Here is a 25,664-nt window from a genome sequence, read left to right as displayed (position 1 = left end):
AATAGGTATTATCTACTGAAGAATAATAATAATAATAATAATAATAATAATAATAATAATAATAATAATAATAATAATAATAATAATAACAGAAATGTAAAAATGTAAGCACTTAGAACACAATATTTCAATGCTATCCACAGCAAGTCCGGATATTGTCACTTTTTTGCGGCGACTTCAGGGATCCGCTTTGCGAACGACCGCTTTTTTACGAAGGGAAAAGGTGAATAATGTTCTAGTGATATATTCGAAAGCCCTTGAGGTCACATCCTTTAGTTTCTCAGATCCGGGGAAGTCGTAAACAGGATACGTGAACAGATAAAGGGTCTTAACTGTTTTTAGAGTACTATAGATAACCTTTTTCTTATCGTGGTATAAGCTTCCCCTGTGGCGTGGAGTTTCTAGCTAGCTAGATTAGATATGGATTAGATAGTTTGGGTCAGCTCGGTTCAATTCTTTATAGTTCTTACTGAAAGTGTAATGAAGAATTGTTACAGAGATTAAGTTTCAGCAACATTTTCTCCTGTCTGAGGGCATTTTTTTTTTTTTTATTGAGGCTGTGTTACAAATCGTTTTTGACTGAGATGTATCTCAGGAATCTGTTCAGGCTGAAGTGTGTAACAGCAATCTTTTTTTGGCTGAGGTGTATCCCAGGAATCTTTTCTGGTTCAAGAGTGTCAGCAGTCTTTTATTATCTGAGGTGTATCTCAGGAATCTTTCCTGGCTGAAGTTTGTATCAGCAATCTTTATTTTTTACAGAGGTGTATCTCAGGAATTTTTTCTGACTGAGGTGCATTTCAGGAATCTTTTTTGACTGAAGTGTGTATCAGCAATCTTTTTCGACTGAGGTGTATCTCAGTTGATTGAGGTTGCATTAGAAATCCTTTTTGACGGAGGTGGATCTCAGGAATCTTTTCAGGCTGAAGTGTGTATCAGCAATCTTTCTTTTACAGAGGCGTATCTCAGGAATTTCTCCTGACCGAGGTGTGTATCAGCAATCTTTTTTGACTGAGGTGTATCCCTGGAATCTTTTCTCGCTGAGATGTCCCTTGAACAGATAAGGCCCAGTAATGGGCATGTTAGACTGTCATAAAATAGCCAAAATCTGCCTCTGCAGGAAGGTACAGTGACCTAAATATTATTGTAACTCTCTCATGACATTGTTGTGTTAACATCCCAAACAAAATATACGGATATTTCACAATAATTATATGAAGAGTTAGAGGAATGTATTTCTGGTGATAGAAATTCATTTCTCGCTCTAATGTGGTTCGGATTCCACAATAAGCTGTAGGTCCCGTTGCTAAGTAACCAATTGGTTCTTAGCCACGTAAAATAAGTCTAATCCTTCGGGCCAGCCCTAGGAGAGCTGTTAATCAGCTCAGTGGTCTGGTAAAACTAAGGTATACTTACTTTTATGTGACTAAACTGGACCATTTAACTAAATCAAGTTCATTGCTATCATTTTGTTTTATCTCTGAAGAAGAACGAGAAGAAGAATGCAGCATATCTTTATGTTTACATAATTATCTGGTTTTAGGGAATTTCCCTAACGCAGCATCTCTTCACAATTGTGTATCTGTTTGGTTCCAGGGACTTCCCTCAGACTTGGGGGAGTATATGAAAGATTACCTTAACTTTCTTGTATTACAAACGCGTATGGACTTGTGGTAATTAAGCTAGATTGCACTAATTAGGACGAAGATATCAAAAGATAACTTAGATATCTAATAATTGCATTCAGTATCAAGGCTAACTTATGACAGTTCGTCGAAATTAGTGAAATCCAGCTTAATGAACACAACTCCATACACAGATGCACAAGAACGCTAAGCTAATCCTTTCGTGTATTCCATCCCCCCAAACAAGTCAGAGGGATGCTGCATATAAGGAAACTTCCTGTGACCAGAAAAGGGCGGAGTCGTAAAAGTATACTTCATTCTTTCTTCTCTATAAATCCGAAACATCAGTGCGAACGTACGGTTGCGGAACCCAAGATCTAATTCTAGACCTATACGTCAAACGACGAAAAACGTCCGTTGGCAACTGTGCATGCGCGAATAAAGGCCCCGTTAAATTGTTGCCTATAAAGTACCGGTCTGACACCCAGCCAATCAGTGTCTCCGTAGCCGTCCCAGTGCTGCGATACCTTTAGGGAAAGCGATCTGTCTTATCGTCATGAATGTCCCGAGTGTTTGCGATGACGGGACGCTGTCTCCTGACGAAGATCTGCTAGATCAAGAGATCGTCAACGTCTTTGTGGTATGTGATAAAGGAAAAGTTATTCAGTGGATTCCTCTCGTTTCGTAGTCTCGTTCAGATCCCAAGATACACGCTGTCGGAGTCACACTTCGTGCGCCTTCGATCAGGCCAAAGATAATTTTATTCTACAAGAATTTAAAACAATCTGATATTGATAGAGAATTCGTTTTTCGTGAGAACCAGCATAATATATCTCCAGTAAACAAGTTTCCACTTTCATTTAGTCTGAATTCAGATCCTTGAAGTTTTTAGCTTTTATATTTTTTTTTTTTTTTTAATGAATCGTATCATCTTCAGAAATGATGTTGATGCTATAATGTAACAAAGTTATATTTTTATTCATTTGTTTTTCTTTTCAACTTATCGTGACTTGGTTGCAAAGTTAGTGATTTTCATTTAAAATTATTGCACACACACACACACACACACACACACACACACACATATATACATATATATATATATATATATATATATATATATATATATATATATATATATATATATATACATACATATATGTACGTATATATATGTGTACGTATATTTATATGTACGTATATATATTATAAATATACGCATATATATATATTATATATATATATATATATATATATATATATATATATATATATATATATATATATATATATATATATATATAAACACACTAATAGAGGGATCCATATTAATACTCTTGTTTAGAAAGGCGAAGTGTATTTGTAAAAAATATTTACACATACGTTTCGATTTCCTAAACAAGATCATTGCTATGGATCCTTCTACTGATAACCAAGTTAAGTATATCTTAGTTTAACCAGACCACTGGACGCTTTTTTATATATATACATATGTATATATATATATATATATATATATATATATATATATATATATATATATATATATATATATATAACGTAAAATTGCAGACATTGTTATTTCTCTCGTTCTGAGGGAAATTTTGTGATTGGCATTTTTAGAAAGAAAACGTTTGCTGGTCTAGGGTTAAACTTTTTTTAGCCACTGTCCCCTTGTTTTCAAGGCTAATTTGTGTAGAACTCTGTATTCATGGAGCCTTTTCCCATTGCCCCAACTGGAATAACTTTCACCTGGAAGTTAGGTTTTTAGAGACGCATTTTAAGAATAATTGCCATCCCTTGAACATGTTCGATAAAATCGTTAAAGAACTTTTAGACAATATCTTTAAGGCAAAAGCTGTAGTCTGCACCGTTCCCAAAAAGATAATGTATGTTTCTCTACCCTTCACTAATAATTCTGTCCTAATCAAACGAAAATGATGTTGACTTGTTCAGATTCACTTTTAATAAACCTCTTACAATGGGAAGACTGTTTCGCATGAAAGACACAAGTTCAATTGCCCCAAGTGTAGGCTAATTTTGGGACGTATGGGGGATGTACCAAAACCCTATACTCAAGGTACGCTTAGCTTTAAGCAAAAACGAAAATAGTGTCCGTTAGACTTCATGCCATATCTTGCCACTATCACATACAATACAGTGATTTGCAAATACTCTTACAACCACAAAACAGTCATTCGCTTCCGTTTTTAGAGTCCCTCCATATTAAGCAACAGTCACCAATCATTCAATAGCCAAACCATCTCTGTTCCATTGTTCATTGCATATTTTGCTTTTTTTTAATCCACTATTTCACCCTCTTCCATTCACAGTCTTCTAACTCGCCCAGTTGTCATTTAACTCCGACATGAACAGTAGGTTCTCCAGTACTTAGCACTACATTATCATTATTATTATTTTTTGAATATTCGTTTTTTCTCTATCTCAGCATCTATCTGCTCAGCGATTTTATTTGACGATTTCTGTTTGGTACGTAATTTCTTATTACTTTGGTACTTAATTTCTTATGGCTCTTTCGTCAGTTTTGATTTGCAGTTAACTTAGGTTTTTATGTTCCTTTTTTTTAAACTTCATATTATTGTGTATTTTAAAGTTTTGTCAATTGTAACTGTTTTAATACTTTTAGGTTTAGTCAATCAGTATAGTTTTCATACTGTTTCTCTCTATTTTTTATGTCATTCTATAGATAAGTGACCCTGATGATGGGAAAAGTTATGTATTCTCGAAAACTCGGCTGTGCCTCTGTTATATTCTAAGAAATAAAAATATCTGCAATTTTACCACGTCTTCTGGCTATCCTGTTCCTCCTATAAATGATAATATATCTTTGTATATATATATATATATATATATATATATATATATATATATATATATATATATATATATATATATATAATATATATATATAACTGAATCACGAAAATATGGAACGTGACGAATATATAAATAAAGATAATGGATTTTATCCCCATTGCTACAGGCAACTTATCTGTTTATTTATTTATTTTTTTAATAACTACATGACAATGTATACTTATGCGTCTATACGCTTTTTGTTTTGATACTCAAATTCAATCCTTAGCGTCTTTATTTTTTCTGTTCAATTGTTCCATTTTCTTTAAACAGACTCGTCAACAGACCTGTGGCCTTACAGTGAGTCACTGTAACTACCAAGATGTGAGTTTGAAATAGCTATGATTATTGTAACTATCAAAATGTGATTTTTAAACAGATATGACTGTACCACATACAACGTACAGGATGTAACATAGGAAAGCCCACTTGGATGAAGCTTATCCTACACTCTCTCTCTCTCTCTCTCAGGGCCGTATCGTTCTTCACTACCCTTATTCCTCAATAATAACAACGTAATTCTTGTTCCTTTCAAAGGCTTTTTAAGGTGTACTGGTTTGCCGTAGTTTAGTGAACCCTTGTATTTTGCCCTCGGCTGAGATCTTTTCATTGCAACTTTGTATGACGATATGCATCTCTTATCAATCTGCATCTTCTTTGTGGAATGGAATGGAATATAGAGTTTAGGCCAAAGGCCAAGCACTGGGACCTATGATGTCATTCAGCGCTGGAAAGGAAGTTGGGAGTAGGTAGGTTTGAAGGGTGTCACAGGGAGAAAAACCTCGCCCCGTGAAATAATTGTTGGGAGAGGGTGGATAGCAAGATGGAAGAAAGATCATATGAACGGAGGTACAGTAAGAGGAATTGCAACTAGGGGGTGAAGGGACGCTACAAAGAACCTTTAGTAATGCCTACAGTGCATCCCGTGAGGTACACAGACGGCGCTACCCCGCCCCCCCCCCCCCACGGGGATCTCCTTTTCGACGATGCTACTTCTTTGTGACATCAGCCTCAGAGTCATAACTGCCTTGTAACATTGTAGATCCTGCAGAGGGAATTCATCCACTTGATTCGAATTATTATGTTTATTTCTGTACATAAACGTAAACCCTCAATTATCCGAATCGCCATTATCCTGAACTCGACATATCTGACACTCCCAGACTAGGGACCAAGGCCCCAAAGACTTTATGATAACGGCAGATATATCTGTGCTTGTCTCAGTGGCATCATTTAAGATTTTTCTTTGGGGGTGGCCAAAGGTTTAGAATTTATGGGTGGGGTGGCGAGCATTTTGAAGCCATGTAAGAGTTGTATTGAGTTAATAAAGCAACAACCAGATGTCCCACACGTACCCATGTTATTATTATTATTAATATTATTGTTATTTCAAAGGCTAGGGGGCAAACCAAGTCTTGGGGGGAGGCTATCAGTGTCTTGAGGGGGGCACGTCTCCCCAGCCCCAAACCCCAAAGGACGACCTTGGCTTGTCTGAGGAACCGCACTAGCAATCCTCACAAGGGGTGCGAGTGAAATCTAGGGAATTACATTCCCTTGAAATACAGGCACCTGTAATATTGTGACTGCAAAGTAGCCAGTAGGTTTCGAAAAAGACTGTATTTCAAGACTCTCTACAGTGTTTGAGCTTTTTATTTTCCAGGATTTTGATGTTGTTATATTTGACATGCCTTCAGTTTTAGACTGTGGGTCTAGACCCCATTTCAGTACATTTAAAGAACTTGATCATACAATATGGTATTGTACGATAACTGGAAATTTTATTGATGGACAAAATAACAGTCACAGTAATGGCAAGTCTGTGACGACAGAGAGAAGAGAAAAAAGGAAGATGATAACAAAATCTTTTTATATTATCTTCCTATTCAGAGCACACCAATCTCTCTAAACAATACTTTTCTCCTCACAGGACCCTTCGGAAAACTTGGATACCAGTCACCATTCAGAGAGGACTGATCTTTCTGATATCCTTACTCCCGTTGCTCTGTCATCTCCGTACACAGCAAGCCAGACCCCTGATGACATTATTCTACTTGAAATTCACTATGAACATGCCGCAACGGCTCCACCCGAAACAGAGGAACCGAACGAGGAATGGCAAATAGAACAACTGATGGAGGATCTACAACAATGCGACTGGCTCGTTCAACTTCGCAAGAACTAAACCTCTTGGGATAAGGAACCAGAAATTGAATTCTTATTGGATGGCACCTCCTATTTTTTTGACACTTGTTGTGCAATGATTTCATTCCTTGCAGGCAATTCAATCCCTTTCTATTATGACTTCCATTATGAAATTCCTCATCATTTAAAGCCACCACTAATGCTCAATTATGTCTGCGCAGTTATGCCACAGGCATAACTGCGCAGGTATAACTGAACATTGGTGGCGACCTTTAGGCCCTCTTCTCAAATTTTACAGCAGCAACAACTTCAGAAACAAAACTAACAGCTTCAAACATTCTCTCGACAGCAAAATTTCCAAGAAGACAACCCGTTTGTTGATGTGATTGGCAACCTCGTCAAAATTTTGATCAGTGGCCAGTACCTACAGATAATGGGGTTATTCCCCGATATTTGGAAGTATTCATCTTGCGTCACCTCAAACATATCAGACTGCCGCATCAACAGTTGGATGTTAAGGAGAAGCAGGATTGCAAAGATCACAAGAGGCAAAGAACTCCTCACTCCGAGTTGAATCAACTGTATTTTGAAGATAGTGGCTTGATCTACCGTTAGTAAACACCACCTCTTCTTCTTCTTCTTCTTCTTCTTCTTCTTCTTCTTCTTCTTCTTCTTCTTCTTCTTCTTCTTCTTCTTCTTCTTCTTCTTCTTCTTCTTCTTCTTCTAATGTACCACTAGATTGTAGCCTCAAAGTTATACCAAGGCCATCCTAATGCCTATAGAATGTAAGGCACATCATTCATCTTACCTTATGAGTCTAATTCCTTTTATCTGTGAAACCAAATCGAATTTTCAGCTACAACAGCTTCTAATAAGTGCTGTAGGCTTCTAGGATGGCGTGTGCGCATATTTCTTGTCCCTCTAGTTGCAAGCCGAGTTCTTTCATAGATTCACGTATCAAATAATTACCACTTGTAGCAGCAGAACAATGATTAGTTCCTAACTGGATTAACATCTCGTTGCGAATACTTATAGCAGTTTTTACAGCAAGATACTGTTTTTAGTTTTCTGTAAAGGAAAACTATTGTACCGGCTTTGTCTGTCCATCCGCACTTTTTCTGTCCGCCCTCAGATCTTAAAAACTACTGAGGCTAGAGGGCTGCAAATTGGTATATTGATCATCCAACCTCCAATTATCAAACATACCAAATTGCAGCCCTCTAGCCTCAGTAGTTTTTAATTTTATTTAAGGTTAAAGTTAGCCATGATCGTGCGTCTGGCAATGCTATAGGACAGGCTACCACCGGGCCATGGCTGAAAGTTTCATGGGCGTGGCTGAGAGTTTCATACAGCCTTATACGCTGTACAGAAAACTCGATTGTTCCAAAGAAACTTTGGTGTATTTTACTTGTCAAATTTATGACTGATATTAGAGTGTGGTCTGTAGACTTTTGCTAATTGATTAGATGCTCCATTAGTACTCTCAACTATTCTAGACTGAAACTGAAATTTTGTGGTTATGTAAAAGGGAGAAAACACACACAAAACCCATTTAAAGTAAAAATAAAAAGTTGCAAACGGTATTCCAGGCATATAGCTAATACTCGTTGCTATATATTAACGGCTTTAAAACTACAAAAACAAAATATTAGAACGGTAGAATCAGCAGAAGACCTTCGGCACTTAGAAAATCCAGGATGAAACAGACACATAAGCATGGTGGGGCGAGCCGTTACAAAGTCATAGCCCTACAGTTTCTATTGTACCATAATGTAAATTCATTTCCATTCATTAAGTTTTTAAAACTACAAAGAAGAAGTATAAGAACGGTAGAAGTAATAGAAGATCTTTGGCACTTGGGAAATCGAAGGCGAAACAGAAAAAGAAGGCATAGCGTGACGAGCCGTTACATAGATTTAGCTTACGGTTTCTACAATTGCTACCCTAATGTAAATTCATTTCCATTCATTAAGTTTTTGAAACTACAAAGAAGTATAAGAATGGTATACAAGTAATAGAAGACCTTTGGCACTTGGGAAATCCAAGGTAAAACAGGATAAAAAAGAAGAGAGGAACGAGCCGTTACATAGATTTAGCTTAAGGTCTCTACAATTGCTACTAGAATGTAAATTAAATTCTATTGATTAAGTTTTTAAAACTACAAAGAAGAAGTATAATAACGGTAGAAGTAATAGAAGACGTTTTGCTCTTGTTAAATCCAAGGTAAAACAGGGTAAAAAAGAAGAGAGGAACGAGCCGTTACATAGATTTAGCTTACGGTCTCTATAATCGCCACCACTACTACTACTACTACTACTAATCCCATAATGTAAACAAGCGAGATTGACCGTGAGTGTCTGCAATGGTTGTCTGTAAACGGGAAGAGAGGAGAGGTTGGAGCAGATAAGCGGGAGAAATGAGGGTGTAAATGAAGGAAAAATAACGGAATAAGGGAAATTCAATATAGGCTTAGGACCAGACTTAAGTTATTTGGAAGTAAACCCGGTCCTAGTGAAGCTCGTCTCAAGCCTCGGGTGAGTATTGTTGAGGAGGTGTTGTTTTACAAAGGACATTTATTTATTTGCTTTATTCCCCGTTTTTTTATTATTTATCTTGTGATTATTTAATTTATTTGTCTGTTTTTTTCTCTATTCCCGTTTTTATTATTTTTGTGATTTAATTTATTTGTCTTTTTTTCTCTATTCCCGTTTTTATTATTTATCTTGTGATTATTTACTTTATTCGTCTTTTTTTTCTCTATTCCCGTTTTTATTATTTAGCTCATAATTATTTACTTTGTTTTTGTTTATTCCGTATTGTTTTTCTTACGTCTGTTTTTTGTTTATCCCGTATCGTCATTTCGAACGATTTTTGCGGTGGTTTATCGTCAGTGCGCCCGTCACGAATTCGGGCCCTTAAATAACGTAAGAGGCCAGTGCAATTATCTTCGCAGATCATTACTAAATAAAATTCTTTTAATTATAGGCTAGGCGCTCGGGCGTGGCATGCTGCGTCATCCCTCCGCTGTTTGGACACTTCCAGAAAATGCATTTGAACACCCCCTTCGGCATCAGTGGGACTTGTCGCCCCCTCTACACAACGCGCCAAGACCTCCGCGTTCCTATCGAAACAGTTTCCTCCTAAATTACGAAATAATGGACGATTGACGGCGTCTCGATATTTGCCAGGTCGCTTGTGTAAACAAACTGCCCATTTCCTGTGTTAAATCTGCAAAAAATTTGGACCCATAGACGCTGACGCCGTTTCCTTTTTGTACCCATAGACGCTGACTCCGTTTCCTTTTGTACCCATAGACGCTGACACCGTTTCCTTTTTGTACCCATAGACGCTGACGTTTCCTTTTTGTACCCATAGACGCTGACACCGTTTCCTTTTTGTACCCATAGACGCTGACTCCGTTTCCTTTTTGTACCCATAGACGCTGACACCGTTTCCTTTTTGTACCCATAGACGCTGACACCGTTTCCTTTTTGTACCCTTAGATGCTGATACTGCTTCCTTTACATCAATGGTAAACGCTGGTTTCCTTGGGGCCGTGGAGGAGGAAGTCGAGCGAATTTTCGGGACGCCAGAGCGCTAGATAATATTTGAATATTTAGGTAGCTACTAAACACCAGAATAAGGTTATAAATTGAGTAAATGTATTACGTGATCGTTATAATTCGTTTGAAAATATTCGTTCTTGGAACAAACCAGATTCCTGAGACAAATTTCAACGCTTTTGCTGTGAACATTACTATGTAGCTATTTTTTGTGTTTTCCTATCTTTTTTTTTTTTTATTAATGTATAATACATACAGTGTAATATCTATCACATACACAGTGTAAGTTTTGTCAAATATAATGGTGTTTTAAGTAATAATTTTGGATTTAAAACCTTCATGTCAGTCCTGTATTTTGACGTCTAGATAAATTGTCATACTCAGCTTTCTTGCATTTTTGCCAAAGTGGTAACCATCATATGTACACATTACATGTCTCAGAAGTATACATAGTAATATGGACTTAAATAAATGAAAAGTCCTAACAACAAAATACTGTACTACATTTCTGTCGTATCTAAAATTCTGGGGGTCTTGGAAAGAGGTTGGGTCACTTGCGACAATGTCAAAACTATTGAACAAGAAATATTTCTTTGTCTGGAACACTGTTATATGTAGCTTTCTTAAGAAATTTCACAACTTCCATCAGAAATTAATTTTTACACAGTCTAAATTCCATAAGGGGTTTGGGTCAGTGCTGTCAGCGCACCTCACGTGGTGCACTGTAGGCATTGCTATAGGGTTTTTGTAGTGTCCCTTTGGCCCCTAGCTGCAACCCCTTTCATTCCTTTTTCTGCACTTCCATTCATATTCTCTTTCTTCCATCGTACTTTCCACCTTCTCCTAACAATTGTCTCATGGTGCGAATTTGAGGTTTTCCTCCTGTTACACCTTTCAAACCTTTTTACTCTGTTTCCCTTTTAGTATTGCATGACCTCAAATGTCCCAGTGCTTGGCCTTTTCCTAAATTTTATATTCAAATTCACATGCATATCCTAGGCACTGACATATGGGAAAATCAAATGTATACATGGTAGCGATCGTGCGGGTAGGACATGTCTGTGAAGTGCTCTGTGTAAAAGTGCCTGACTTGCGCAATGTTCCAAGCGAACACGAAGAAGAGGAGGGAAAAAGAGAAAATAAATACTGTAGAAATTAAATCAAGTAAAGGGAAGATCAAACTATCATACGAACATTATCTCATAATCATCAGAGCAGCACGTAAAGATGGAACTCTAAAGAAAATACTGGAGAAGGATGAGTCAACCCAAATCGAGAGAGAGTCAGCAACCTGCGGACATTGCTCTGGAGAAGTTGATGATGAAGGAACTGCTGTGAAATGTGTGACACATGGTTTCATTATGAATGCTCAGGTATCGAGGTCAGATACACACCCATACTTCGTAGTGAGAACATATTGTACACCTGTAATAATTGCAAGAGGTCTGAACACAGAACACACAAAAAACTCAGACAAACTTGGACAAAACTTATGCTGAATCATTAAAGACAAAAAAAGTGCTTGCGATCAAATCTACAAATGAAGAGAGCACAGCAGCAAATGAAAAGAGACAGATTTTGAGTAAAATAACGGCGCCAGTCGAACAGGTTAAAACAACAAGAGATGGACACTTATTTGTAAGATTTCCAGACAGGAAAAACTTAGAAGAGGCAAAAATGGAAATTCAGAAAATCAGCAATATATCAGTAAATGAGAAGGGTAAACTTAACCCAAAAATAAAAGTAGTCTATGTCCCGAAGGATGAAGATGACAGTGTCGATAACACTGTAAAGAAAAATCCATGGATAGGTAACCTCATTTCTGAAAACGACCCCTAAAAAATTTTAAAGGAAATGATAGCCAAAGATGACAAGCTACTTATAAAATAGGAAGGTTACAGTGGTTATATCAAATGTGAAATCAGAAAAGAAAAGCCTAACAAAAGTAGTGCCCCAAGGCAGCGTTCTGGGTCCACTGCTATTTGGCATTCACACAATTGAATTATCTAGACTTTTAAATAAGCATAAGGTTAAGTGTAAACTACATGCTGATGATACCCAGTTCTATTTCCCTGTCGAAACGGTAGAAGACACCATTAGTAAAATTGATGCGATAATGAAAGATATCAAAAAATGGATGTCGGCGAAGAAATTGAAACTTAAGGAAGACGAAACAGTGTATGCTATTTGGATCTGACAGTGCACTACGAAAATATGAACACCTCAAAAGAATAACTATTGGGTCTTGAACAATAAATATTGTAGCAGCAGTGAGGAACTTAGAAGCATTTATAACAAATTGTATTTATTGACAATAAATTGTTGATGAAGAGCCATATATTGCATATTACAAACACCTGTAACTATCATATTGGAAACATTGCATTTATTAGAAAATACCTAAACGAAGATACTCTGAAAACAGCAATTTGCAACCAAATGCTTTCGAGGCTCGACTACTGCAACGTTATATACTACGGTCTCCCTAACTACCTGCTAAGAAAATTGCAAGGAGCACAAAACAGAGCCGCCAGGTTAATAAAAGGACCACGTTCCCGTGACCGAATGACCCCAGCACTAATTGAGCTGCATTGGCTCCCAGTAAAAGCTAGAATAGAATATAAAATACTACTTACAGTCTTTAAAGCACTGAAATATGATGAACCAACATATCTGAGAAACTGCTTAAGCTTCTTGAGACCCAAAATGAATATTGTAATCAGACATGCAAGTGAGGATCGTAGGCTATTTGAACCTAGAACAAATTGTAAGTCAGGCGAGAGAGGAGCTGTACACTGCGCACAAAAACTTTACAACAAAATACCGCCTGAGGTGAAGAGCTTATAATATAAGAAGAAAGCAGATTTAAAATGGAACTAAAGATTCTCCTATTCTGCAGGAGCTACGATACTGACGAGAAAACACTGAGAGACAATTATGAAATGTAAGAAGCACCTTATTTTGAAAACGTACGTGGGCCCACCAGAGAGGGAATTATCGCTGTGGAACAAAGTGAAAGTGAAGTAATGAATATTGATAGGTGTCTTGTGCCTATTTTTCTGCCATTTGTATGTCTTTTTCGTAATTGCGGTACTAGTTTTCCATTATTTCACTTTGGATGCTTTCTCTGGGACAGGTGGGCCGAAGTGAATCCCTTAACCCACCTTAACCCAACCTAGGGCTCAGGATATTATCTGGCTGAGGCGTGGAGCCCCCAATCCTAACTTGGCCAAAGCTAAATTATCTAAAAGGTGAAATAAAGAAATTCATTCCTAACGTAGCCTTGCACGCTCCAGGTCCTCATATATCTTTCTTGCACCTTTTTTGTATTCTATTTTCATCTTAAAGATAATGCAGAACAGAAATATATATTTGAAAGTGGTTTTCCCAGCAACATTTATGAAGCACTACAGAACGGATATTATTTTAATTTAATATTTCCCAGAATGTGCATATGTACTTGGTTGCGGTTCAGACAGGGGAAGAACAAAATGGGGTTGTCATTCATATATTGCAACCAGGTTCATGCAAAACAAGTAAATTCTTGATTAATAAAAAATGTGTTGATTGTAACCTTCTGTAAGATTTTTTTTTTTTTTTTCAGTTTAACCATGGCCAGCGTTGAGGATCTTGTCAGTCAGCTCATGCAGGCACGGAATGAAATAAATAATCTAAGGTAGGTGTGATAGGGATAGTTTGGTTTGCCATGATACTGTTCCATTGTTGTTATGTAGAAGGAAACATGTTTTCCACTGACTATTTTTCAGAGCATTAGTTATTCAGTGTTTGAGGAAATCACAAGTGTTTCCTGTAAGACAGTATTCTTTGAATCTCAGTAAGAATACTTTGAATTAACCATGGCCTGTCTAGTCCTTCCATATATTTATCTATATAATTATTAGATTTTGTGAATTACTGTAAATTAATTCAGCTATACATGCAGATTTGGATTAAAATTTCGCATTTATAAACTACCAGCAATTCATTTCTTTTCAGGAAGAAAATGCGGGCTTTGCAAGCGCAACATCAAAAGGACATAGAAGTAATTACAAAGATAGTGGATGATGGTTTTGAGAGAGGAGATTATCGAGCACAACTAAATGATCAACAACTACCTCAGTCTGATAGCCCAGGAGAAATGACCTGTTTATCTAGACACTTCAGCAAATGGAGACCTATTGGTAAATATTGGAGGTCACAACGTGGTTAGATAACCAAGAGAGAAGTCCATTCATAGTTTAATGTATTTAATGGAAAGTATTACATTTTAACTGAAACATATCGAGTCTTCAGATTTCCCGATGAATGAAATATCTGTGGCTAGTAAAACAGGTTGCACCAAAGGAGGAATCATTTAAGAACACGTACGGACATCACCCTACTTACAAATGAGTTACGTTCTGGACGGCCATTTGTAAGCTGGTTACTGTACTCTTCATGCCTATTTAAGCACAGTATGATATGAAATCAATACAGTACTGTACGTTTTTTCATCCTAAAACACAATACACTGTACATACAGTACTGTGTGTACAGAATAGGTGCGCAAAACTTAATTTGACAAAGGGGAGCCCTCTGAACACAATTTTAATTTGCTATCCTGTTTATTTGTATTTGAATGTTTGTAAGTTGGAATGTTCTTAAGTAGGGTGGTGTCTGTACTGTTCATTAAAATTTTTATTAATTTGATTCTGTGCCACTTTTTCACTTGCTCTCAGTCTTGGGTTTGAGTATCCTAGCTTGAGGCTACATTTGAACACAGACTTCTCTAGAAGCAGTGAAAATATTTAAATGTTGCTGTCAGTTTATATTTCAGTGACATAAGCACTTGTTCAATTTATTTTATTTTGATAAATTGAGTATTGTATTTGCACTTACTTGCCTACATCCATTCTAAACATTTGTGCGAGTGTAATTTTCGTCAGTGTTTCAGTGTACCACTCTGTTGTTCCCATACTTGAATATGAGGGAGGAGGGAGCATACTGCACTTTACTGTTATTATCTCTCTCTCTCTCTCTCTCTCTCTCTCTCTCTCTCTCTCGTTTTAAAAGTGTTTGTTAATATTGATATATTAGGCGAGTGCATTTTTGTTTTATTTTGCTACTTCTGTATTGAACTTGAGATGTTGAAAAGAAGTGAGTTTTCTTACCATGCTTGAAATGTAAATGCTGGTTTTTGTGTCATTTTACAAAAGTATTTTGGTGTTTCCCAAAAGACATTCTCATGATTTCCACCAGATTTTTAAGGACCTACGAACACTGACCATTACCACTGGTATCGTATGGATGTGTATTTCACACGACTAGTTTTTAATACTTTCTTTGGACTGAATGTAATTCATTTTATTTGCCACAGGTCACATCCAGAGTTGGTATCACACAAAGAATGGAACTCCGCGCCAAGGAAGTGTGAGTCCACTTAGTCGCGGAGTTCTTTGTATAGACAAAAGTATTTTTAATAATCCACATCATTCACTGGATGGGTTAGAGGAATATTCATATGTCTGGTGAGTGTTGTGGTCGTTAATGTGGTTTCCCAGTATATGTAAATATACGTTTTTTAGATTCCTTTTGAAAAGGTATTAGTATCTAAATACCACCACATATGGTACAGTCATTGAAATTTAGTTATTTATAAGCACTGTACTGTTAGTACTAGCAAGCAAAATTTTCTTGAAATCTGGAGCAAACGCATGTTTATTCATAAGTAGTGCACACATTAGTTTTGATTTTTTATCATGTCTGTTTGTATTTTTTTCATTGATGCATTTGTACCTACAGTTACGCTGTTCTTGTGTCTGCAATATTGTACGATACCCTGTACCAAAAACAAATGATAATACTTTGCAGTGAAGTTCAAGTCACCTAAAGTATGGTAACTATAAAAGTAATTATTGAGTGTGGTTATTAAGTTTGGCTATCCATGCGGTTGCAAGTTTGTTACAGAGCCGCCTAAAGATTAGTAGAATTTGAACTATTACAGAATGTTTAGTGTTATTATTATTATTATTCAGAAGATGAACCCTACTCATATGGAACAAGCCCACAGGGGCCATTGCTTTGAAATTCAAGCTTGTAAAGAATATTTTGGTGTTCATTCGAAAGAAGTAACAGACGGTAATAAGAAATACCGAAAGAGTTTTTTACCCTTGCCAGTTTCTGGTAAGTGGTGCTAATACAATCTGATAAGTGGTGCTAATATAATACAGTTATAAGGTTTAATCCCAGCAGATTCCCAAATAAATGGTTTTGATACAGTACAGGCAATTGAGCCTCAGCCAAAGTCCAGTTAGGATAGTGATGGAATTACTAAGAGAAATGGACAGCCTCAGCTGACACTTAATTAGATATCCGTAATCCTGGCTAATGCCTCACAAGTAGTTTCATGTATCAATAAAGGCTTCTTTTTAATTTAAAAATAATTAAGTGAATGAACCATTGGATGAATTAATTCAGTCAGTTGAGGATGGACTTTAATAAATAGCACTAGTTGCATTTTTAATTCTGAAGCTGTTTGTTGCATTTTTGTTAAAGAATATTTCTGACATTGTGGGAAAAATGTTTGTGTTTATTGCAGTCTGGCGTCTTGTTTAAACATCATAGTCTGCATTAACCAGAGAAAAGACTAGTAAACCCCAGTATTCACGTTCTCACGATTCGCGGACTCACGCATTCGCGGGTTTCTCTGTGGAACACATCTACCCATTATTCACGGAAAAATCACCCATTCGCGGTATTTTTCAGAGAAATATTCACTAATTACTGTATTTTCATATAATTTTCATGAATAAATGCACTTTTTGTGATAAAACTATTAAAATACTCAGGTATAAGATTTTTACAGGGTTTTTCTTGTGTTTAAACTATCAAAATGGGCAGTTCTAAGTGTGTTTAGAGGGGTTTTAAGTATTCGCGGATTTTAGCTATTCGCGGGGGGTGAGATACGCATCCCCTGTGAATACGGGGGAGTTCACTGTATTTTACTAATCTCAGATTTCTTGTCTCAAGTGCAACTTCAATTTCAGGGTCATGTTCATTTTCGACCAGAATGGGGAGGGGCCCAAAGGCAGCCATAGCAAGAGTAAAGTTGCGCCTCCGAGGTTGAATGGCGAAAGAATAGGAGTCTTTGCCACCCGGTCTCCTCACAGACCTAACCCACTGGGGTTGACTCTTGCTAAGCTGGAAAAAGTAGAAGGTATAGTGTGGTCGTTTGAGGTTTTCTCTAGAATTGAAGGGTATTGTGTGGGGAGTCTTTTTTGAAATTCATTGTGCACTTTGAGTAATATATATTGTGTGGAGAGAGAGAGAGAGAGAAAAAAATAATTGTGCAGTTTGAGTTATGTATATTGTGTGGAGAGAGAGAGAGAGAGAAAATATATTAGGCAGTTTTTTTTTTTAATAAAGAAAGGCTATTGAAATTCATTGTGCAGTTTGAGTTATGTATATTGTGTGGAGAGAGAGAAAATATAATGGTTTTTTTTTTCATAAATAAAGGCTATTGAAATTCATTGTGCAGTTTGAGTTATGTATATTGTGTGGAGAGAGAGAGAGAGAGAGAGAATATAATAGGCTTTTTTGTTTATAAAGAAAGGTGTTTGAGGTATGTATATTGTGTGGAGAGAGAGGGAGAGAGTAGGCAGTTTTTTTTTTATAAAGTTTATTGAAATTCATTGTGCAGTTTGAGTTATGTATATTGTGTGGAGAGAGAGAGAAAATATATTAGGCAGTTTTTTTTTTTATAAAGGCTATTGAAATTCATGGTGCAGTTTTAGTTTGTGTGGAGAGAGAGAGAGAGAATAGGCAGTTTTTTTTTTTTTTTATAAAGGCTATTGAAATTCATTGTGCAGTTTGAGTAATGTATATTGTGGAGAGAGAGAGAGAGAGAGAGAGAGAGAGAGAGAGAGAGAGAGAGAGAGAGAGAGAGAGAGAGAGAGAGAGAGAGAGAGAGACTCTCTGACATTCATACTGCTATTTAAGTACCTTGATATGTTTTGATGCTGTAGTAATGAATTTTTTGTGTGCCATACAACTTAAATGATAACATTGTTCTAATATGCAGTATTCATTACATTAGGCAAAGCCCATTACTGCGATTCAGAAAAATGCATATTTGGGAAGGTTAGATATGTCTAAAAGTACCGGTTTTACGGTTACTTCTTCTTGACAGTAATATTTAAATACTATAGGAAAGAAAATGGGTGTACTGTATTGTTATTTTTACTAAAGTATGCACCCCCAAATTGGGATGCATCTTACCTGCAGATACAACAATTAATTTTAGTTAGAACGTAATTTGCCTCTTCAAAATAGCAGAATTGGTTAGATAATAATCTGAGAAAACAGAATCTATTAGAAACATTATGATCAGAATAATAACTATAATATTGACATGGATAAAGAGTAACACTAGCTCAAGTGATTGCTGAATAAATGTTTTAATTTTTAAAATTTGCCTTTTCAAAATAGCAAAACTGGTTTGAAAAAAATCTGAGAAAACAGAATCTGTTAGGACTATTATGATCAGAATAATAACTATAATATTGATGATGGATAAAGAGTGATTTTTAAAATTTTTTAGTAAGAAGTAAGTCCTTTTAGTTGCATTAACTTATACAATGGAGTTTTCTCTTTCCAGGAAACTGTGTGTACCTTTCTGGGTTAGATATTTTGGATGGGACACCAGTGATTGACATCAAGCCATATATCCCAGAGTACGATTCACCTCCAGTCATATCTCCCTATAAGTGTAATGTCATGTCAAAGGAGGCAGTGGATTCTCCCATTCATGGGATGAGGTCGCTAAGTCTCAACGAGGATTCTAATAACGCAAGGGAGATCTTCTGTCGAAGACATTCCCTTGACGACCATTTATCGGGTGTGTTGGCATTTGACGCTTCGAGGGACAAGATGATGTCTTTTCCTTCACCATCAACAAGAAGCTGTGAGGACCTCTCAGAAGAGTCTCATACAGAAAACAGAAATTATAATGAATTTGGGGGTCATTCAATGGCTGAAGACTTATGCATGTATGAGAAACTTCCTTACTTTCCATATGATAGCAAGCAGTATCCACCTATCGTCAAAGTAGCAGAGTGGGTCAAAGCACCACCTATACCGTCATTAGTGGTCGAGTTCAATCCTGTAGCAGAGGCGCAGATTAAGCAGTTTTCTGCAGGACACGTAGATGACTCCTACAGGTAATTTTGATATTTATTGTTAAGTGTCAGAAGTTACGTTGCAGGAAGTTATTCATAGTTGGGGGCGACAGTGTTTTTCTGTTCGTTTCAAATGTTAATTTTTGGCCACTGGTTGGACTATTTAACTTACCAAAATTCTTGCCAAAAAATTATGTCGCCATTTTACTTTGGTGATTTCTTTATACTTTTCTCTCAGTTTCAATTTATGGCCCAAATTGTGCTAAATAATTTTATTATATTACCCCAAGATACATTCTGTATGCAAAGCAAACACCCAATGTATTGCTAAAAGTAATTAAGAAAAAATACTCCTTTCAATAACTTAAACTTTTTCTTTTGTTCTTGACCTCTAAATTGTACATATAGTAATCATCTCATAGCTCAAACATGTTTTATTTAGTTCTTTCAGTCCACCATCCGGCTGGTTCTTGTCAGCTAATGTATGATAGAACTTCAATGTTCATTTAGTGTTTGTGTTCATAGTTAGATGGAAGGTTCATCCTCTTCAATTCCTAAGAGTGCCTGTTGACATTACTGCACACCACCTCATCGGCTCCACACAAACACCTCTCGTAGCAGTTGAGGCCCCACGACCGACAGGAACAGTGTGATGTGTAACTGGTCTTCTTGCACCCACATTTGATGGAATGAGTGTGGCTGGAGCTGGAGGATCCCTTGTTGGTAGTGGTACTAGCCTATCCCCCCCTCTTCCTTCCACCTGTAGGTTGTTGCTGGTGGTAGCTGAGGGTGAGGAATGTCATCCTGACGCCACACCATGGCCTGGTAATGTGCCTGGGCAATGGCTTCATGTAGGTAGCTTTTGAGCCTCTAGATGTTTCTTTGTGAAAACTTCCATCTGAGATCACCAACATCCACTACAGTGCTACCAGGCTCATAGAGCTGGCAAACAAATGTCTCAATGGCTCGTTCTGGATCTCGCATGACTGTTTGCTCACCAGGGAAAGCTGCGGCAGTTGGCTACTGTGATCCCTCAGGAGCCTGTTGATAGTCTGTTGGACAGATATCCGTGGCCTGGACATCCTGAGGTGCATTTTGATTGCATGGTGTGATGACATCCATGGCTTGAGTGTCCCTGGCTTCAGTAGTGCACATGATTGCCCTAGAAAGTAGCCACACAGTCTTGTGCAGAATAGGGTTTGATTGCTCCCACATTTGCTCCAGGGCATCCAGAAGATTGCTGCCTGTGCAGTAGTAGCCATGGCAGCAGATCTTGTGCAGAATACCTTCCTTGTGCTCTGTTTGATTTTTTGCTTTGATACACTGCGGTGCTGTTGCATGTAGGGTGTGGTTCCCATCTGGTGTGTCCTTATTGAAGTCACTGTCGTCGATGGCAAAGAAAATGAATGTCCCCTTGGACATTGTTGCTGGTAAATATGCTCCTGGTTCCTGGGTTGCCTCTATGGCTGCATTGGCCAGTTGGGTTTCAAGCCTGGTGGAATGGAGTAAACCCATCTTCAAGGTTGATGAGCTGCAACCCCAACAGAGAGAGTTGTGGCCATTCCAGACGATGGTGGAATGGAGTTTCTGGTTGGTTTGGCTTGTATATGACTTAGCACTTTGACCTGAAGCAATACATGATGTTCTGACTGATGATTAGAACATCTTGATGAATGGTGGCAGGGACTGTGTCTGTTTCAATGTTTGCAGCTGGTCCTGCAACCAACCAGTGAATGAAGGAATGGTGGCAGGGACTGTGTCTGTTTCAATGTTTGCAGCTGGTCCTGCAACCAACCAGTGAATGAAGGCATAGAGTGCTTTTGGAACATGTTGTTCAGCATCTTCATTGCTCAGTTCTCCTTTGATTTCCCATGGGTGCTTGTTCTGGGCAGTAATGGCAGGTTGGAGTATAGAAACACTCTTGAATAGTTGCCCAATGTCACTTACAGTAGTCTTCGCCATAGCATCCTCCATAGCAGATCGCAGCTGTTGTAAACACACGGTCTGACTCATTCCACCGTTTCGATTTCATGAAATGGACATCATTGATGTGATAGGTGATCTTCTCCTTGATATCTCGCGTAGATGGCTTCATGTGTACACTATTGGATTCAAGCATATTAGAGTGGTACTTTACATCAATGGCACGAGTATCGTCCTTAGCGACGGCGGCACTTAGCTGCACCTTCCAAGTCTGATTTTTGCTTTCACCAGCAGCCTTTTGTTTCCCTGCGCTGAATGTACAAACTTCATGAACTGGCTCCTTCCTGTCTTCTTGGCAGAAGCAGCACTGCTTTGCATTGAAAGATGTTGCTGAATGTGTGAAGTGATGAGTCTCACTTTCAGCAGAGTCTGATACACTAGTGGCTGCAGAAGAAGGTCGTCCATGCCTCTTCTGTAGATGCTGACTCTCTCCATCTTGGCAGCCCTTCTGGTATCATGCCTTGGCATGCTCAAGGTGACCACTGTGACAAGTAGATCCATAACGTTTTCTGTGTCACTTTGTTTTCATATCTTTTATATTGGAGGCAGTGTACCCATGCAATCAACCACGATCTGTGCATAATCAGCATCTCCATACTGTCCTCTTTCGTGCACAGACTGGGGGAACTTTGAGTAGGCTTCCTCTGAGGATTCAGACAGGACACTGGTGCCAGGCTCCTGTCACTGAATACACAGTTTGAAATCGGTTTCTGGTCTTGGTTTCTTACTGGTACTGGGCTCCATCTTGTAACCACTCCTAATGGCTCATGCACTTCAATCTGCAACACCTGAAAAGGAGAAAGTGAGATCTCAGTATTATATGCTGGTTTGGTTGGGACGTGATTGCAAAGTTCAACAAGAAGGTAGTTGTATGATCATAAACAGGATAAACAGACATTCTGTAATGAAGACACTTAGTCCAGATTGAATATTTGTCAGAAACACTTTAGAAAACACAATGTAACATTCTGGGACGCTAGACTCAGAATGTCAGAAACACTTTAGAAAACACAATGTAACATTCTGGGACCCTAGACTCAGAAACAAAGTGTGATTAACACAGCACGTTGGGTCAAAAATGACCTTTCAGCTTTGACGCTCTGTCAAGGTTACTGACCGTCCACAGAAAAAATGGCGACAACATTTTTCCACTTCCTGGTAGTGCTGAGAACACATTCATAATAGTTGCAAAAAAATTAACATGCAAAACCAACGGGAATCCCAATCTCTTAACTGCCCCCCCTCCCCCAATCATGTCTATTCTTAAAAACAAAATGCATTTGTGTTTTACATGTAAGTTTGTGGTTGACTATAGTTTTAACAAGTATGATATACCCATTATTGCTATTTTGTGAGAGGTTTAGAAATCAGTTTTGGAAGGAGTGAAGTGTAGTGCATTTTTATCTCTGCAAATTTTCAAGTTTTTTGTTTCTATTTTGAGAGATTACAGAAGAGATCATCTGACAAATAGGCATTACAACTTGACATAATCCTAATTGTCCGGGTGTATTTCAGATTGGAGTACCTTAGAAGTCACGATGAGTTGCAGTCAGCCATCTACAACATCCTTCAAGAAGACCCACGCTCCTCCTACCGGAGAACAAAATGTGCTTCCAGTTTGTATTATTTCACCGTTGACACCGCGCACGTCACAGTTTGGTTTGATGGACAAACTGCTGAGGTGCTGAGGGTCAAACCGTTACATGGTCGTAAAAATCTCGTGCCAAAAGAAAAGTAATGTTGCGTAAAAAAATAGCCAAGATTTTCATTGTTATCGGAATTGGTGGTGTGAGACATATCTGATGAGAGTCGTTACGATTGTTACAGTTTTAATGGTGTATCATTTTTAATTACAGAAATTTCTGTGTTATTTTTGAAGTCTGTGAAATTTTGTAAAGTAAATTATTTTTTTACAATAGATTTTTATTCTTTTCCTTTAGATTTTTGTACAGATAGTTTTCATCGGCTGTACTTCACAATGCTTTAGTTGTTTTGTGTTTCATGCTTTATGGTATGTGAATCTATTCATGTCTTTGATGTCCATGCATACTTTGTATTTTTAGTGTTGTAGTTTGTGGCATTCATAATGTCCTTCCGTAATTCATTGTAGCCGTGTGGTGTTAAGTATTATGAATATAATGACCTTATTCTGGAATTGCTCAAAAGTATGTGGTTTCTGGCATCCCCCACAAGATTCTGAAAGTGTGCATAGCGAGTGATTTGTACGTTCATTCGTCCCCCCTTGTTATACCTCATTGAAAGAGCAATATGAAAGCCTTGGCAGCTAATACCTTATACACTGGAACAGTATGAGGCCTGGTTGTTTTACTGACTGGCTGATGTAGCTGAATGAAAACATTGCAGATCATTTTTCCTATAAAGGTAGTATTGTAGTTGTTGTTCAGTTTCTGAAAGGCCAGAGAACGAATAAAGAAATGTTTCTCCATGTTAAAATTGTTGACAATCGAGAATGGAAACTTTTGCTGTTGTTCCTCTGAAACATTTCTCTATTTGTGTTCAGAAATAAATGATATTGTCGGTGGAATTTAAATGGACGTCATGTTCCCAATGGAAAGTAAAATCCCTCTGTTTTGATTAATCTCCTGTATTTTTGTCTTACACATCCTCTGACTTTTGGGAGACTGTTCATTGTCACTTGATAAAATGGGGCTATTTATTGCAAAAATTTTAAGGATGTGTAGGACAACAATTCAGAAGTGTTGTGGAAACAATGTTTTTTTATTTTCCATAAACTGTAGTAATGAATTCCCCCCTATGTAAAACTTTTGATGTTTCATGTTTGGAAGCCAAAGACAACAAATTCATGTTTGTCCTTTGGCCTCATTTTACTGAGAGAGAAGTTTAACTTGATTTTATGCTGTATTAAGAGATCTGTTCTCAGTTCGCTGTACTGAAAAGTGCTGGGATGTCTGTTCGAGTTAATGTTTGTGCAGGCTCCGTTAATTAAAGCTCTGACAATCTGGGAAAACCTTTGGATTACAGTATTATTAATTTTAGGCTGACGAAGAGGATGAAAATAAAATATTCAGCTACACTGTCCTTTAATTCTCATTTACGAAATGAACAGTTGTGTTAGTGGAGTTAGTTGGTGTGTGATGCTTTCTGGACCTGTGATGATGTGATTTGCCCATGAGTTCATGGTAGAGAAAGATACCACATTCCTCAGTTGTTTTCCTTCTGCAGTAGTCATTGTTAATTTATATATTTTAGCATAATTTTACAATTTGTTCAATATATCCTCTGTTAAGGATCTCATGAAAATGCACATTTCAGCTGGTCAATCATTCCCTGGGCTTAGTAACTCATTAATACAAAGGCCAAAATCCTTGGAAACAGTATCCCACTTTTTTAAGCTTTCACCCATTATTTCCTAATGGTTTTGGATGCCATTTCTGTATGAAAGACTCTATGTCCATGGAATACAAATACTATACAGTACAGTACTGTAATGTATTTCCAGTTGATTACTATGACTCTCAATATGTATAGCAAGTAAAGTATATCTGTAGCGGTTGGGTCGCTGTGAAAATATAAATACCTTTGCATCAGTTTTAATTTAGCAGAAGGGAACATCAAACTCATTCCTTAGTTTTCTGTGGAGCTGTACTACATTTTGAAGCTTGATGTCTGCATGTGTGCTTTAGTAAAAGTGAGTATGTTTATATAAAAAAAAAAAAGTGAACTTATTTTACCTGTTCTTCAGTATTTGAGAGGCTTTGTAAAACTAAATGCTGATTTTCTAACAAGACGAATAGTAATTGCACTAAATGAGATATCCACCACGAGGTATTTAGTGTATCATCTGCCACTCCAACTCATTGCTCAATTTTTATTCCAGCTAAGGAATGTTCCTGTAGGGGGTTTAGTGCTGTCAGTGCACCTCACTCGGTGCGCTGTAGGCATTCCTTCAGGTTCTTTGCAGCATTTATTTGGTCCCTAGCTGCAACCTCTTTCATTCCTTTTACTGTACTTCCATTCATATTCCCTTTCTTCCATTTTTCCACCTTCTCCCAAGGCTATAACCTTACTGTTTGGGCCTTTTTTTGGGCCCCCTGCAATTTGGCCACATTGCAATCAATTGTCCAAATGTGGCCACTTTCCTGGCATACTGATCAACTGCTTGCCAATAGGCTGCATTTTCTGTTTTTAGGAAAAGTCCGTCTGACCCCCCAAAAACACCTAAGGCCTTTTTTGGGACCCCTGATCTGATCACAATCAATTGTCCAAATGTGGCCGTTTTTCATGCATAGTGATCAGTTGCTTGCCAACAGGCTGCATTTTCTTAGTTTTATGGAAAAGTC

General features: G+C 37.5%; 2 protein-coding genes across 7 annotated transcripts in view; one reads left to right on the top strand and one right to left on the bottom strand.

The window, feature by feature from the left end:
* The first annotated feature begins 2,121 nt into the window (after positions 1–2,121).
* Positions 2,122–24,397, top strand: LOC136837013 (tRNA (adenine(37)-N6)-methyltransferase). 5 transcript variants are annotated; one of them, XM_067101554.1, is made up of 8 exons: positions 2,122–2,262; positions 6,427–7,251; positions 13,809–13,880; positions 14,201–14,385; positions 15,561–15,711; positions 17,230–17,399; positions 18,840–19,401; positions 22,858–24,397. In XM_067101554.1, exons 3-8 carry the CDS (start codon positions 13,816–13,818, stop codon positions 23,078–23,080), a joined length of 1,356 nt encoding a protein of 451 aa, XP_066957655.1. In that variant the 5' UTR covers positions 2,122–2,262; positions 6,427–7,251; positions 13,809–13,815; the 3' UTR covers positions 23,081–24,397. The 5 variants fall into 5 exon arrangements, with proteins under 5 accessions (XP_066957655.1, XP_066957653.1, XP_066957651.1 ...); XM_067101552.1 differs by lacking the exons at positions 2,122–2,262; positions 6,427–7,251 and adding exons at positions 8,933–9,175; positions 10,145–10,261; XM_067101551.1 differs by lacking the exons at positions 2,122–2,262; positions 6,427–7,251 and adding exons at positions 9,689–9,829; positions 10,145–10,261.
* LOC136837015 (uncharacterized) overlaps positions 21,349–25,664 on the bottom strand; it is a 126,512-nt gene continuing 122,196 nt past the window's right edge. For both annotated transcript variants that reach the window (XM_067101557.1, XM_067101558.1), the window contains one exon: positions 21,349–22,130. The gene's annotated coding sequence lies outside the window, so the exon portion shown is untranslated. The remainder of the gene's footprint in view (positions 22,131–25,664) is intronic.

The sequence above is a fragment of the Macrobrachium rosenbergii genome, chromosome 57 (genome assembly GCF_040412425.1).
Source record: "Macrobrachium rosenbergii isolate ZJJX-2024 chromosome 57, ASM4041242v1, whole genome shotgun sequence".
Lineage (NCBI taxonomy): Eukaryota > Metazoa > Arthropoda > Malacostraca > Decapoda > Palaemonidae > Macrobrachium > Macrobrachium rosenbergii.
Note: the sequence above shows the minus strand (reverse complement) of the source record. Positions and strands in the feature narration are given on the sequence as shown.

What these genes read in the sequence shown, in the direction of transcription:
- LOC136837013 (XM_067101554.1), top strand. Translation starts at nt 13,816, where the DNA reads ATGGCCAGCGTTGAGGATCTTGTCAGTCAGCTCATGCAGGCACGGAAT. An exon ending in AATGAAATAAATAATCTAAG is followed by an intron (nt 13,881 to 14,200) that starts GTAGGTGTGATA and finishes ATTTCTTTTCAG; the next exon opens with GAAGAAAATGCGGGCTTTGC. An exon ending in CACGTAGATGACTCCTACAG is followed by an intron (nt 19,402 to 22,857) that starts GTAATTTTGATA and finishes GGTGTATTTCAG; the next exon opens with ATTGGAGTACCTTAGAAGTC.